The 15,377-nt window shown below is 44.7% G+C and overlaps 1 protein-coding gene across 1 annotated transcript in view; it reads right to left on the reverse strand.

Moving 5' to 3' along the window:
• The window catches only part of nos1 (nitric oxide synthase 1 (neuronal)), a 53,391-nt gene that overhangs the window by 11,491 nt on the left and 26,523 nt on the right, over nucleotides 1–15,377 (reverse strand). The window contains exons 10-18 of the mRNA XM_061729870.1: nucleotides 14,109–14,210; nucleotides 12,505–12,699; nucleotides 12,290–12,375; nucleotides 10,743–10,887; nucleotides 9,767–9,871; nucleotides 9,630–9,688; nucleotides 9,399–9,515; nucleotides 5,378–5,552; nucleotides 2,506–2,644 (exon numbers count right to left, since the gene is read on the reverse strand). Of these exons, the coding sequence (XP_061585854.1) occupies nucleotides 2,506–2,644; nucleotides 5,378–5,552; nucleotides 9,399–9,515; nucleotides 9,630–9,688; nucleotides 9,767–9,871; nucleotides 10,743–10,887; nucleotides 12,290–12,375; nucleotides 12,505–12,699; nucleotides 14,109–14,210 (1,123 nt within the window). The remainder of the gene's footprint in view (nucleotides 1–2,505; nucleotides 2,645–5,377; nucleotides 5,553–9,398; nucleotides 9,516–9,629; nucleotides 9,689–9,766; nucleotides 9,872–10,742; nucleotides 10,888–12,289; nucleotides 12,376–12,504; nucleotides 12,700–14,108; nucleotides 14,211–15,377) is intronic.

The raw sequence follows: 15,377 nt of genomic DNA on the forward strand, positions 1-15,377 counted from the left end.
GCAAGGCACCAAACCAAAGCAACAGAGACGAGCCGATGATGTTTTGTTTGTGTGTTTTTGTCAGTTGTTATGGCTCCTGCTTGTTATGTTTCACACTTAATTTCACACCATTGTTGCGCGAATGACTGCCTACGTAGAATATGTCAGTTACTTAGGTGGCCCTCCGGTGACGCCCAGGATGTATTACAGTTATGGTGCTAAAAGAAAGTGCCCCCAGATCTCGTCTAAATGTGGGTTGAGTGACTGGATCACGTCCTCAGATGCATCTTGTGTGGGATTGCTCCGACGCGTGATCACTCTCACCCGCTTGTGATTGGATCACTCGGGCCAAATGTTAATGTTGTGACTAATTCATTTGAGTTAAAGGTATTGTGACATGAAAAACACATTTTTCTTGATTTTTTGTGTTTTGTTGGGTGTCTTGACATCAATTACACCCAAAAAACAACGAACTTTTAACATTCAGTGTATTGTGTGCTTTCTGGGATTTTCCGCATAACTATGCAAAAACGGCTCATCTGGTTTGGTGGCGGGCCGTTACGTAACGACCCGCTAAATCACCGCCCCCTCCACCCAGCTCCCTGCCTCCTCTCCTCTCCAGTGCACCATAAGGCTGATTTATGGTTCCGCGTTACACCGACGCAGAACCTACGGCGTAGGGTTACACAGCGACGCGCTCGGTACGCTGAATCTACGGCGTAGGGCTCTGCGTCGATTTAACGCGGAACCATAAATCAGGCTTAACACAGAGCTGTTTAGAGCCTTTTTTGTTCTAATCACCGGAGGACAACTGCCAAAAAGACCCGCAGCCACTGACTGGACTTAAGACAAGGGGACACTGCTGCTTGCATGCCTTTATTTTTATGATTGTTTGCTCTGGTTCGCCCTGCTGCTTTTCCGTGCATGCTTCGCCTGTCGCTCCCGGCTTAACTCTCCGACGCCGCTGTGAGCGTATGGCTGGAGGAGGAGGAGGTTTGGAGGAGGAGCGGAGCAATGATTGACAGGAAAGGGGCAAAAGGAAGCGTTTTTCACGGGGCAAAAAAACACTGTAATAAAAAGCCAGGAATGGAGTACTAGAGTGAAGTTTTTCTTGTTACACTCTTTTAGACACATTTGAGGGATGTTGGCCAAGACTTTTAATAGTGTTAAAAATGATGTCACAATACCTTTAAGAAATAAAAACAGGCAATTCATGATTAGTTTAAGATGAATATACATGATTTATGCTATTTACAGTATTTACAGATATTTCAGTTAAGATTAATTGCAGTAAAAGAGATGTCTAGACAAATCTGGTAGTAATAATTGTTCAGTGAAATTACCTTCAAGTCAGACGGAAATGCTTTATTTTGAAATCAGTCACAACAGGAAGTGAACTACTTTATGCGTTCGCTAGCTTCAGTAAGAAAAGAAAAGAAACTTACGTTGAGACATGCACATGCTATTTTCTCCTGTTCTGTAAGCTGCAATATGTTTGAGAGCAATAAATGTTCAGTTTGAGGAATATTCCCGCCTGGTCATTAAGCGGTGCAACATCCACGACGCTACAGTTAATACCAGGTTTAAACAAGGACTGTAATAAGGCACGAAGTTGAGGGAGCAGGACTGGACCCAGACCCAGGACACATCAGAGGTCATCTCTCACACTGAAACCCAGAGAGTTCCCGCCTTTGTGCTTAGGCTGCTATCTTCTTATCCACATCCGGATTAGTATAAATTAATGGATTAAGATAACATTTTAAAACTGATGTAAAATAATATATCAATTCACAAATGTGAATCAGCATTACGTCAGACAGCTGCGATGTGTTTGACTCAGCTGCTGAACGCAGCTCAACGCCAAGTGTTGGCCACGCCCCTGATAAAGCCGTGGTTTTGAGCGGCGCCTCTCATCACCGCCTCAGACAGGAAGAGGCTGCAGTGGGTGGCAAACACAGCACGGAAGATCATCGGCTGCCACTCTGCCCTCTCTGCCCTCCCTGTCTGATATCTACAGCTCCCGCTGCCTCAACAGGGCAAGGAACATTTTAAAGGACAACACCCACCCCGGTTTCCACTTCTTCGACCTGTTGCCCTCTGGGAGACGCTTCAGGTCCTTACGAACCCGAACAAAAAGACTCAGGGACAGCTTCTTCCCCAAAGCTGTGAACTTTCTTAACCAATAAACTACCTCATACTGTGCAATATTTTCTATTTTCTATCCATAATGTTCCAATATTCCTTACCTATCTATGTGCAATATTCTTCCATCCATTCAAGTGCAATATTCCTCCACCCATTCATGTACATTTTTATCCTCCCATTCACTCATTTTTATAGTGTATATATATATTTATGTTTCCTGTTTTTCATTTTGTTGTTTACAGTACTTGTTTACATAGTCTTTGCATGTGTGCACTTTTACGGAGCTGCTGCCTAATTTCATTGTACCAGTATAATGATAATAAAGGCTTTCTATTCTATTCTATTCTCCTGCTTCTCAGATGAAACGGCGGCACGGCTCACCATCCGTGAGGGCCGGGGCCTCTGCGGTGTACGTCAGCCGGAACTTGCTCTTCTTCCAGCTGCGGTCATTGCTGATCAGGGAGTGGTTGGCCTTCTCGATGTTCACGTCGTCTCCCACGCAGAACACGTCACAGGCAGCCTGAAATGGAAAACCATGAAGAAGAGACCAAACACACCCTTTTAACCTCTATGTGGACAGCTATTTGGAGAACTATTTGTCCCCCCAGAAGTCATTACCGACCGTTTCTGCTGTCTCATATTTACGTATGACCAACTACTGCAAGATGATTGTTTAAAAGTACACGGGGGATGTTGTAATATAACGAAAGTTCCGAATGTAACTACGGTTCTATGAATCCCAAATGACCGCCAGAGGCGGTGCTTCAAGCACTGAATATTCCCCTTCGCGCATGCGCAGTTCAAGTATGTATACCAACAACGTCACCTGTGAACGATGGATGACCCGGAGAAGTCGATATCTTCCGGCGTCGTCAGAGGATCAGTTCCTACAGAACCTTCTCGCGAAAAACACGAGGATTCTGAGTGACAAGAGAGCTCTGGCGGTCATTCGGGATTCATAGAACCGTAGTTTTACATTCGTAACTTTCGTTCTATTTCATCCCTGCTGACCGCCAGAGGCGGTGCTTCAAGCACTGAATGACCTATACCAGCAAAGTCATGAAGAATGCCAATTATAAACCTCAGTGAGTGGAATCAGCTGATGCAGGCAACAGGACCACACCCAGTGGGTGGGAGAAAGTATCCGGCGATGCCCATGAGGCAGCGGCACAAATATCCTCCAGGGAAACTCTCAGGGCCGCCCAGGACGTGGAGACGCTCCTGGTGGAGTGGCACCTCACACCAGGCGGCAGGGGACGGTTACTCGCCCCATACGCATGGCGGATGACATCCACAACCCAGTGGGACAGACGCTGTGCAGAGAGAGCACAACCCTTGTTAGGGCCCCCATAGCACAGGAAGAGCTGCTCTGACCGCCGAATGCATGCGGTAGCTGCAACGTAGGCTCTCAGGGCCTGTACTGGGCACAACGGATTCGGCTCAGCCCTCCTCTCTCCCGGCGGAGGGTCAAACCGTGCAAGCCGTATAGGCTGGTTGAGGAGAGAGCGTGGCAGAACCTTAGGGAGGATGCCGGGTTCGGCCACAGAGTAACCCCCGAGCCATCAGAGTTCCACCTCAGACACATGTCACTAACGGACAGGGTGTGCAGCTCACTGACATGCTTTGCAGAGCAAATGGCCAGGAGGAATGCGGTCTTGCATGACACCCACTTCAGCTGCGCCTGTACCAAGGGTTCAAAAGGAGGCCGGCCCAGAGCATCCAGCACCAGAGGAAGATCCCATGCTGGGGTTCTCGGGGCTCTCGGAGGAAGCAACCTCCGAGCCCCTTTCAGGAAGAGGGACACCAGACTGTGGCTCCCTACTGTGCCATTGTCGACCCTTGCATGTCGACACGATATAGCTGCCATATACACCCTCAGTGTCCAGGAGGGACTGCAGGAACTCAAGGACAGTAGGCACGGAACAGTGTACCGGGTCTTCACTTTGACCCTTACACCAGTCGGAAAACAACTTCCACCTGTTGGCGTACTGCAGCCGAGTGGATGGTGCTCTGGCATTCAGGATGGTACGCCTAACAGGGTCCACGCAACTGCTCAGTAGCGGTTAGGGTCCTCCAGCAGCCACACACACACAGTTGGAGGTGTTGGGGGTCGGGATGCCAGATCCGACCCCCTAGCTGGGATAGGAGATCTCTCCTGCCGGGGAAGTGCCACGGTGCACCGCAGCAGAGTCTGTGCAGCAGAGGAAAACGGGCTCGAGAGGCAGCCGCCGGGCCCCTAGGGCTGTAGGGGGAGGCATACGCCCAAGGCCTGCAAGCTGCTGCCTGGTCTGCCCAGCCTTGATGGTCTGCTCCAGCGCTTCCTGCGCCGCTGGGCCAAACATCTCTCCCGGCTCCACTGGGAGGCCACGGAGAGTCCTCCGAGACGCCTCTGTCAGGGTCGATTGTGAAAGCCAGACTTGGCGACGAGTCTGGACCAGGATGACATCACCCGCCGACTTCCCTGGACAGAAGGCCGAAGGCATCCAGAAAAGCATTGCAGAAAGTAACTGCGTCTGCAGCCACATTGCCCTCCTGCAGAGAAACTGAAAGGGCGAGCATGAGCTGTGACAGGGAGTTGCCTATGCGACCAGCACGTGCACCAGCATCATAAGCCCGTGTGAGAAGGTCATCCGTGATCCGACACTGGGGTCGGGGGCACCTTGCATCTTTTCTCAGAGCCTCCTCAGGGGACACAATGGGGGAAGCGATGGCGGGCTCAACAGGCGGCATACGATCCAGGCCAACTGTTGCTGCATCGTGCATAGCCGCCAGGGTTCGACCGTCAGCAGAAAGCCGGGAGAGAGCCTTAGTGTCTCTCCAACAGGCCTGTAACTCCTTCAGGTAATCCTCCGAGTGGGGAACTGCCGGCCTGCGCCTGAAGAAGGCACTTGCACCCGAATTGTCCGCTGCTCCGACCGACAACGGTCACGGAACTACCAGCGACGACTACAGTTAGATTTGGTTGAAATGCGGTTTCAACACTTCCAAAGCAAACCTGCGCGCGAGAAGATGAAAAGGTACTGATCCTATGACGACGCCGGAAGATATCGACTTCTCCGGGTCATCCAGGGTCACAGGTGACGTTGTTGGTATACATACTCGAACTGCGCATGCGGCCAGCAGGGATGAAATAGAACTTAAATTTGTTATAGTTTACTCCTGTTTTGAAGTGAAGGTAAAACAATGTCGACATGATGCACCTTTCTCCGAACGTGGTAAACAAGCTCAGTGGCTCCCGGCTCCAGGGACTAACCTTAAAAACTTTCTTGGCCCATGTTCTGAACGCCTCCTCCTGGCCGCACAGCTCGTCTCCCTCTCCCATGCGTAGGATGCGCTCCCCCCCCAGCTCCTCAAACAGCGTGTCCACAGCGTGGGCAAAGGCGCAGAAGTGTGGGTAGGCCCTGGAACCAAGGCCAAACACCGAGAACCTAAAACAGACACGTACGTAGAGAAAAGGCAGAGACTGAGAGGCAGAAAAATAAAATATATAAATAAAACGTATACAAATGCAAACCATCACTGCCGAGTCCACAGTTGGGGAAGAAAATAAATGAAAATCTCAATACCTGTCAAAAATGCAGCAAACAGCTGAAATATTTCTGAATTCCCAATTTGTCTGAGTTTAGATGGATGGGGACGTAAAGAAAGACCATTTGTTGCTTCACTGAGGACATCGTCCCACGTCAGTTTAATTTAAGTTTAATTTCTGTTTTTCTATCCTCCGCTGGTTAACCTGATGTTGATGTATGAGACGGAGGCCCCGGGTGGAGTTTTATTCTTGAAACTTTAAAGATTCATACCAGTCTCATGTCCGACTCTCTGACTGCGGTCTGCTGCCAAAAAAGGGAAGCAAAGCTTTTCCATCTGAAATGTACTATATTATACTACTATACACTTTGTGTTTCTCTCTGTCCTCTGCCCCTTCTTTCTCAGGTATCTGGTCTTTTTCCCTTTTTTTCATGCGTGTCTTCAAGGCCCTCCTTGAATCTGGTTCTACTGAAGGTCTTCTTCTGCTGAAAGGGAGTTGTTACTCTTCACCACCACCCACCACCCTGCACGTGCCAGAATGGAGGATTTCATCAGTCTGGAAGCTCCATGTGAGTGACGGATTTCTTTAACGAGTAAACTGTTTCTGAATAAGCATCAAATTTAAATCAAATTTGACTGTAATTGGACTAAGAATTGAATTTGTGTGCTTTCTTCGTAACGTGCCCCGAGGTTATTTTACCTTAAATTAAAATAAAATGAGATGAAACTGTTTCAAATGTATTTCATAAATCCTCATTCAGCTCAGTTGCGTTATGTGCTACTTTTAATGAATCCCACACTTTGATTGGCTGAAAACTTTTAGAGGAAAAAATCCCACTGATTAATTTTAATTATTTTTTTCTTTTCTTGAGCACTTGAGGCATTTTATCCTCCAGGCACGTACTGTAAAAGTACAGGACGGTATTTTTCCCCAGGCGATATTACATTTGTGTAGGTACGCTGAACAACATGAAAATGAATCCATTGCTCTTCCTCCAATTAAAAAAATGAAACAAAAGCCACAACAGTAACTGCGTACCTTTCCTTTCTTTCCTAATGCATACTGCCAGGTCCAAAAAACAGACCTAGAATAATCAATTTCAAGTTTGTTCAAACATCCAATTAAATCCAATGGGTTATTTGAATCCATAAATTATTGTTATTTTTGTCCCTGAAATACACACCGTTTTGAATATTTCCTTACTTCAAAATACCTTCTGAGTTGCATTATTTTTTTACAATTAGTGGAGCAATAGAATAATGCCTGTAGATACCTGTAATCTTGAACCTTGTTGAAGGTTTTCATGCCAAAACAAACATTGTTCTGCAGTTATCGAGTTGAAATGTTGTGCAATGCAACATGAGCCCAAACATTGAAATCCCCCATCTTGTACATGCGAGCTTGAAAGTGTGGACCAAATCAAAGCTCTTACACCCAGTCCCCATACAACAAATCTGTCCTGGACCCGGCCCAGCTTCAGTCTGGATTTGGAGAAATAAAATGTTAGTATTGGAGATGGAGGGAAGATGTTTGACATAAAGGTCTGGGACCTAAGAGCCTGGAAAAGCAGAAGGGTAAATCCGAATATTAATGCAGGAACAACCCATATTCACCACAGGATCGGAGATAGAAGAGAGCTTCCTGATTGAACTTCTGTTAATTAAGTGACAAAGTTTGAAGGAATAAAACAAGAACAGGCAGTTATTTAAAGAACCTCAAGTAGGTAGTCCTTAATAAGAAGTGAAATCATGTCACCACTGAGAGATTAAGCACTCTTACCGAAGTGGGCCGGAGGCCTACAAGAGATGAAACAGGTATGTTACTTAAAATACACAATTCTACATAATTCAAGTAAACTTCTACGGTAATAATGAGGGATTTACACCACGCGGCTCGATGACTTGAACCAAACTCACACAAGCACCTCCCAAGGTTGGAACCCAGGTAGTGCAAACAGAATCTCCCCAGAGAACCCTCAAAGATCTGGATCTTGTTTTTACCGGGGTCAGCCTGACCACCTAGTTTCCACCAAGTTTCCTTCAGGAAATGGCCCTTATTGGTACCCCACATAGCTCAAGTAAACCTTAAACTCAATCCCACTTTAGTTTGGACACCACTCTTGTTCCTGGTTCTTGGTCTTGACTAAAGAAGTTAAGAATGATTGGGACACTGGGAAGGTATTTTCCTAGGGTTGTAAAACATTATTCATGCTATTTACATTCTGCCCCAGGTTTTTTTTTTAGGTAATTAACTTTTGACTTTATTACAAGATCAAAGACTTGTATAAAACTGAGAGGAAGTTTCTTGCTGCATTGAGACCTGCCACATGACTGAACACACAACACATAATGTAGAAGGTAAACGTTGATGCGATGCTTGCAATACTAATACTTACAGCCTTGAGTATCATGGGTATGAAGTGTGGTAGTAAATATTGATGCCCATCAGTGCTTACTTCCTGCCTATGAGTTCTGAAACATGAAACCAGGGGCCAACAGAGCGGATGGTTTTACAGGGCATGAGAAATGACAAGGGTGTCCGTTTAGTCAAAGATTTACTTTTGTTCAACCATTTCAGTGGCCACTCACCATTTTTTTCTTTATGGCATCTACTATGAACACATTAACCATGTGCCATGAAGAAAGCAAATTGTTTGAAAATGTCAGTGTTTTATTCTTTTGACTTTGGACATGATTTTCCAAGTTTGAAATTTCAATTCTTACAACATATGAAGTTGGAAAGTCAACTCAGAAAGTCAAAGAAACCATACGTCTTCTATTATTGTCATGCTTTCATGAGTACACCCAAACACGGCCACACTATGTACGTGGTGTATTTAAATGTGCGAAGAAGTGCTTGTCTAATGTGTAAAAGCCATCGTGCTCTTACTTTGCATTGGTCGTAAATCAAAAACAGAATTAGTCTAATTTGGTGTCTGATCTGGACCACAACCACACACGTAGTACTGTTTCCTGTGTACCCGTGGACATGCTGCCTTAGTCCTTGTATGTACTATAGACCAGTACAGCATTAATATATGGTAGCATTGCTAACCATGCTAAAGGTGCCAACGATGGCAACGGCTACTTGGACATTGGAAAGACTAATTTTCCAACTCTTTAATTGGAATGTGGTTAGTTTGTGTGTGACAGACTCAAACTTCTGAGGTGAATTAAATGCAGAAGCATCACCGGCTCTAAGTAGGCTATGCTGCTATCAAACAGCATCAGGAGAGAGCAGAAGAAGCAATTGGTGGGAAAATGACTTAACTGACTACTCTAGTAGGGTTTGCAGGAAGGGTGCTCTGAGAGGTAGACTCAGAATTGAAATGAAATGGAAAGAATACTAATTCTGGGCTTTGAGCTCACAGAACTGGGGCAGAAGACTGCTGGATCAGAGCACCAAACTGAAGATTAAAGATGGAATAAAACTGCATCTAATAACTGGGAACCTTCTTATTTTCTGACTTCCAACAGTGAAAACCCAAATAAAAAACAGTTAGAAACATTACTTTGACATACTAGGAAGCAGAGGGGACAAAACAGAATAGATCTGCATGTTCACCAGAGTGGAAAAGAGGATCAGAGGGTCCATATCGTGCTTGTTGAGCTTGTGCCAAAGCTTCATTAAACTAGATCTTCTTCATCATCTTCTCTAGTCTTGATGTTGGATATATTTCTTATAGAAGAAAACATGCTTTTCTTTTACAACTGTAAAATAAAAATGTGTTGCTTTAGTTTTTTACCTGACATTCGCAAGCGGTCCGGTGCTTTCAAAGTTAGTCCTCGCCTCTGGTTCGTCACTGGAAGACTTTCGAGTGTCAGAGTAAGAGGACACACTGTTGAAGCGGACTTTGTAACTCCTGGACACGAGACCAAAGCAAAGATGTAGGACAAGCACGTCTCCATTTCAGGGGACAACGTCATTAAAAGTATCATGAAAGATGAACACAGGTGAGTTCAGGGACTTGGCTCACTTTCTGTCCTCTGTGTTGGACGTTGGGTGTCGCATTTCCATCAAGGCTGCTCCAAATTTCTACAGCAACAAACAAAAGAAGGTCAGTAACCCCTGCTGTGCTGAATTAACTGGAATTGGTGAGTGTTGGAGAAATACCTCTCCGTTCTCAGGCGGGTCACCGTTGCCGAATGTGCTGGTCACCACTAGAACCAGCGTCTCGTGCTCCAGGTCCACAACGTCATACTCGTCCATCGACGTGACCTGCAAGCAAAAAGAGCATGAAGTGCAGGGAATCTCAACCACTTAGATGGTGTGGATTTTCTCACTCGGCTCCTTTTCACACACTCCAAGCCACCGATGACTTGAGTGAGTAAATTAAGGCCGAACACGCCGCCTTTGGCAGAAGAGGAGGTTGTAATGACCACTCTGTCCTCGGCTCTAACGAGATGATAATACGCTGCTGCCACACATCAAGCCGCCATGATGCACACCACTCAGCATGTTGACTGCCATGCGCCACACACACACACACACACACACACACACACACACACACACACACACACACACACGAGGAGTGACTGAGGAATGGAGGAATGAGGAGGAAACAGGCTTTAGCCCTGCAACAATGACGATGTGCCCCAGGCATTCACATCTGCCCTCCATCTCCAAACACCCACTCTCAGCGACACACAGTCATACACCCGGTTGCACAAGCGTCTTCTTGTGTGATTGGATTGATCACATAGGAAAAACAGGAAGGAAATGTAAAACCTGACCTAGAGGAAAAACAAAAGATGTGTGAATAAAATGAGCAATTTTTCCTTTTTTTTTTTTTTTTTTTTTTTTTTAAGATTCTTGAACAGATTTTAGGGCCAGGGTGATTTGGGAACTGTTAAATCTTGCCTCTGACCTGTCGTTTTAATACACAACAGAAAAGGAAAATATGACAAAAAAAACAACTTTTCAATCCTTTCATCATCTACACTCGTGCACTCTGCAGATTCTGGGGAAGTTTTTCTTTTTTGTATTGGAATTCCTCCCTTTTCAATTAGACATTGGTGAAATGACATCTTGCACAAGCTCCCGCTCAATTTCTGGAAGCGATGATGCAATGTGGGAGCAAGCGTACCTTGGCGTCGAAGGCGTGCTTGAAGATTTCACAGAGAGTTTTGGCGTAGTCTTGAGACTTGCCCGTCTCCGTCGCAAACAGTATGGTGGCTTTAACCCTCTTGGCCATGGCTTGGCCCATGAGCTTCGCTGAAAACTTCACAGCCCTGCGAGCAGGAAAACATCCAGCATGTTAATGCAACACACAGGAGGATGCAGACCGAGCATTCTCAGTCGAGGAAAAGTGATCTGAGGGCACAGTTTGTAATCCTTTTGTCTCCTGCCATCATCACAGAGCTCTCTAATGCCGACGTGCGTGTCAGAGGATTTATTATTGAGCCTCCGTCGCAGGCAGCCACGGATGGTTGACAATTCTGATTACCTATCTTGTCACACCCTTGAGGCAATTATATTAATAGCAGATCATACACGAGCACAAGTGCACGCACACAGAAGGAACACCAACAAACCTCTGATTACTCCCAGAGGGGTTGATTGGATGAATTTCATTGCTGAGTACTCTCACTTCCCTCTTATATGTCTAACTTTTGTCAGCGCAGCATTTCCTTATTTATGGTAATATATAGACATGTGTTATCTTTGTCATTTAGAGTTGCATTGCACCCTTGACTCTAAGGGCCCGATTTACTAAGATCCTAAATAAAGAGTACTAAATTGCGTGTGCACTGAAAAAGTTTGCGCGTGCTGTTTGCGTGTGTTTTGCGGGTGATCAACTAAGATTGCGTGCGCAATTGATAACAGGTGCAAACAGCAGTATTTAAATGAGGTGTTGCGTGTCTTAAGGTTTGCGAGCGCAAAATCTGCGCCATGGAGAGTGGATGGAAAGCACACTCACAAGTCACAAGCGCAAAATGAAATTTGACGAGTTGGAGTTAGAGATATTAGTGGAAGAGGCAAATAAACACATTAATGAACTACAGCAAATAAATGTAAACATTACCAAAAGAAACGCAATATCGGAGAAAACCTGCGATAGAATAAATGCAGTTGGTAACACAAAAAACGGAAAAACGTCTGGTTTTTCATATTTCAATTTTAGGCACAGATCAAAAATACGAAATAGAAAAACGGGCCACAGGACTGAATTTGATTTTAATATTTAATTAGTCGGGTTTACGTGACCCGGCGGTGCTCGGCATGATCTGAGGAGAAAAAGACATTGGCTATATCAGACGCAGAGCTGGAGAGCGCTTTTTCATCTATTTATGAGTTAAGTTTTTATTCAGATGTCCACAGTATATTGCAAATATTATATATTATATAGCAAACACTGACAGTAAATGTGTGACAGACGGGACCATCATATGGCCGTCGATTTAACGCAGAAGCATAATTCAGGCGAAGCTGCAGTCTCTGTGCAATTTTGCGCATTTCAGAGACGCAGTCGTCTTTGCACGCTGTTAGTAGATCAGCTCGCACATTGGTTTGCGGGTGCTGTCAAGTTTGCACAGGTTTCTACGCATGCAAACCTTTAGTAAATCGGGCCCTAAATGCACAATGATCAGAAGAAAAGATAAATCACTAATTTAATACTTGTTTAATGCTTACTTGGCAAGCTTCTTGAATCCGATGGCTCTCTTCTTCGTGGGTGTCCCATTGACTCCTTTCCACACGTGCGTGTTCCAAGGATCAGGCTTTTGGATATTGGTAAACCAGTAAAGTTTCATTAACAATGTCCTTGTGTACAGTTAAGTGATGTGTGTTATTCTGACTGTATTTATCACCATAGGAGTTTTCAAAGTAGAAATCTTTGCCCGTCTCACCTGGTACTCAAAGGAAGGGGTGAGGCGGTAGTTGAGCATTTCTTGGTGAAAAACAGGTGTGATGCTTCCCGACATCGGAGGCACAATCCACACCCAGTCCCCAGGACATCCTCCCCTCACCCGATACTCATTCTCCATGTGCTTCATGAAGGACTCTGTGGCTGAATGATGGTCAACTATGGTCACTTTACAGGTCTGCAGACAGGGAGGATGACTCCGGGTTAGTCGTCCGACAAACAAAGAACGGTAGGTTCATAACTGTTGACGATGACCTGAACAGACGCTTCACTTCATGCGCTTGCAAAGGTTCTGGCTCACAAATTACTAATTGTCTTAGTCATGAGGGCTGTTTTTGTAAGAAAGTTCATCCGCACGGGATTTCTTCTGCATCAGAAGGGAAATGACAAACCCTACGACTCTAAACAGAGCTAATGGCCGATGACAGCCAACAGGAGCGAGGATTAAAAACATTCATGCATTTTATAAATCATTGCATGAATGCTTCTGTGGTGGTGCAACTCCCCCACTTTGCTTTTCTGTAAGTGCATTAATGAACAAATGACTAACTAGGATTCATGACTCAACAGGTTCATCCCTCTAAATATATTTCTCACTAGATCAGCGATAATGCCGGGAAAGGAATCAGTCAGAAGCAGCTTTAGGCTCCGATTACTTCATCAACACATTAATCCCGTTTCAAAATACGTATTTTTATATATTTATGTCTATTTTCTGTCTGGCAGTTGTAAATATGAGCATATAACACACTGCACTGGTTCCCCGCAGGTCTTCAATGTCATTTGTAAGTGGGCAGTGTGTGATGAACAGCCTCGGTTCAGTTCACCCACTTTAGACAAATGTTTCTCCTCTTTCAGGGAACATTTGTTGTAATAAGTGGCGCTACATGTAGGAATAGCAAATACTTTTTTTTTTACATTATAATTGTTTATGTTTTACTCATTGCTGTTCAGCTTTTCTCTCTGCTTACAGTTTCATTTGTTCACCATTCTTACTTGAAACCCGACTGCTGAATTGAAGACCTAGTCCTGCACACATCCATTTGTAAATTGCAAATATTGCTCAAGAAACCGCCAACTTCCAAAACGCCTCAAGATAAGAAAACACATTGAGCACCTCAGCAGGGGTGTTGGACGGGATCAGCGGGGCAGTCTTTTTGATCTCAAACGGATGTAAACCATTCAAAAGCTCCATTTTCTCCAAGAAGAAAAAGCGTGATCTTGCTTTGGTTAAACTGATTTGCTATTTGCTCATTGGCTTTGCCCAAAATCCTTCAACCAATTACGGAAAAATTCAGACAATCAAGAGTCATGTTGACATATACTGTACATTTGTCTTGACTTTTGTTTCCTTATGACCGTCATTTCTGATCCACTTAGCCACCAGCATGGCTGCCACACCCCCCGATGCAGGTTCCCAAACCCTAAAGGCACCGTCCCTGCGAGGAGCGACCCACAAACTCTCAAAACCCTGACATCATTTTTTCTGTTACTAGTCATTAAAGACCTGAGCTGCTTTCTAGATGTGGGAACTGCAATACACACACTGAACTGGTCTGAAGGGTTATAAATGAGCGATGCACGCACCTGGAAGCTGTAGAGGACGGCAATGTTGATCTCCACGAGCGCTTGGTCTTTCCAAAGGGAAGAAGTCTTCCTGGTGTCTAAGTTCATCTTGTTGGCAACCTCCTTCATGACAAAAACAGACAACAACATGACAGTTTCACATTTTGACAACTTTTGGATGAGTTGAGTGAGAGTTTGACATGGTCTTAAAATTGTTGTCTCATGGTGCATGTAACCAATTATAACTCAGTAATAAACACATTTTCTTAACAGTCTTCACTACTGTGACAGTGCCGTCAAAAAGAAGTGTTTTTTTTTTCTCCAAATGATTTGCATGATAGTGTATGCTACAGAGAAACAACGGTGAACAAGCGATTAGCTCTCTCCGTGACTATCAGCACCATTTTTTGGTGGCTCGGAGCCGGGACCATGTGCCTTGAAATGCTCTCCGTGACTGGACAACTCTGGTTTGATCTGGAACTTTCAGATGGGAAAAAATCCTGCTGAGATACTTTCAAAAATATCAGTGTGGTTCATCCATTTATACCCCAAAACTGTGTTTTTTGTAAATGTTAGAGCCATTTGTACATATGAACAAAGTGATTAATAATTTAGATTTTGTAATATTTGATTTAAGTGTATGTTGAGTAATACCCAGTTTAATATCAGTTTGCAAGGTGCTTGCTTAAAGAGGACCTATTATGACATCTAATACCTATTTTAAACAGGCCTTGAATGTCTTAAAAACAAGCTTTTGATTGTTTTTGCTAAATAAATAAGAAATTCAGCCTCTGAGCCATGTCTTTATCCTCCCTTTCTCTAACCTCATTATCTATGTGGGATTCTGAGTGGGCGGGGCTATGATAATGAGGCACCATTATGAAAAAATGGCGGCAGCTCCGGGCGGCGGAGTTAGTTTTGGGCGTGGTTTCACGCATCGGAGGCCAACCGATGTAAATCGCATTTTCGTTACGTAACGAAAGGGAGCAGAATCTGAACGGCTCGTAGATCCACATCACACTGGACGGCTCATCCGGGCGGCTGTACAGACGCTGCAGATTTTGGTTGCTTTCCTCCTTCTCTGAGTTGGCAGGTTGAGGGGAGACCACTTTATATATGTTAAAGCAAGAAAAAACATGTTTTTCATAATAGGTCCCCTTTAATATTAATAATGACTGCAGCCTTCTCATTGGTTACTTATATATCACGTGATGTACTTGTAGTTTGGTTTGTGAAGCTATGGATCCGAGTTTTGACCGTGCTTGCACAAGAATATTATTTTGTCGTATT

The sequence above is a fragment of the Cololabis saira genome, chromosome 9, assembly GCF_033807715.1.
Source record: "Cololabis saira isolate AMF1-May2022 chromosome 9, fColSai1.1, whole genome shotgun sequence".
Classification (NCBI taxonomy): Eukaryota; Metazoa; Chordata; class Actinopteri; order Beloniformes; family Belonidae; genus Cololabis; species Cololabis saira.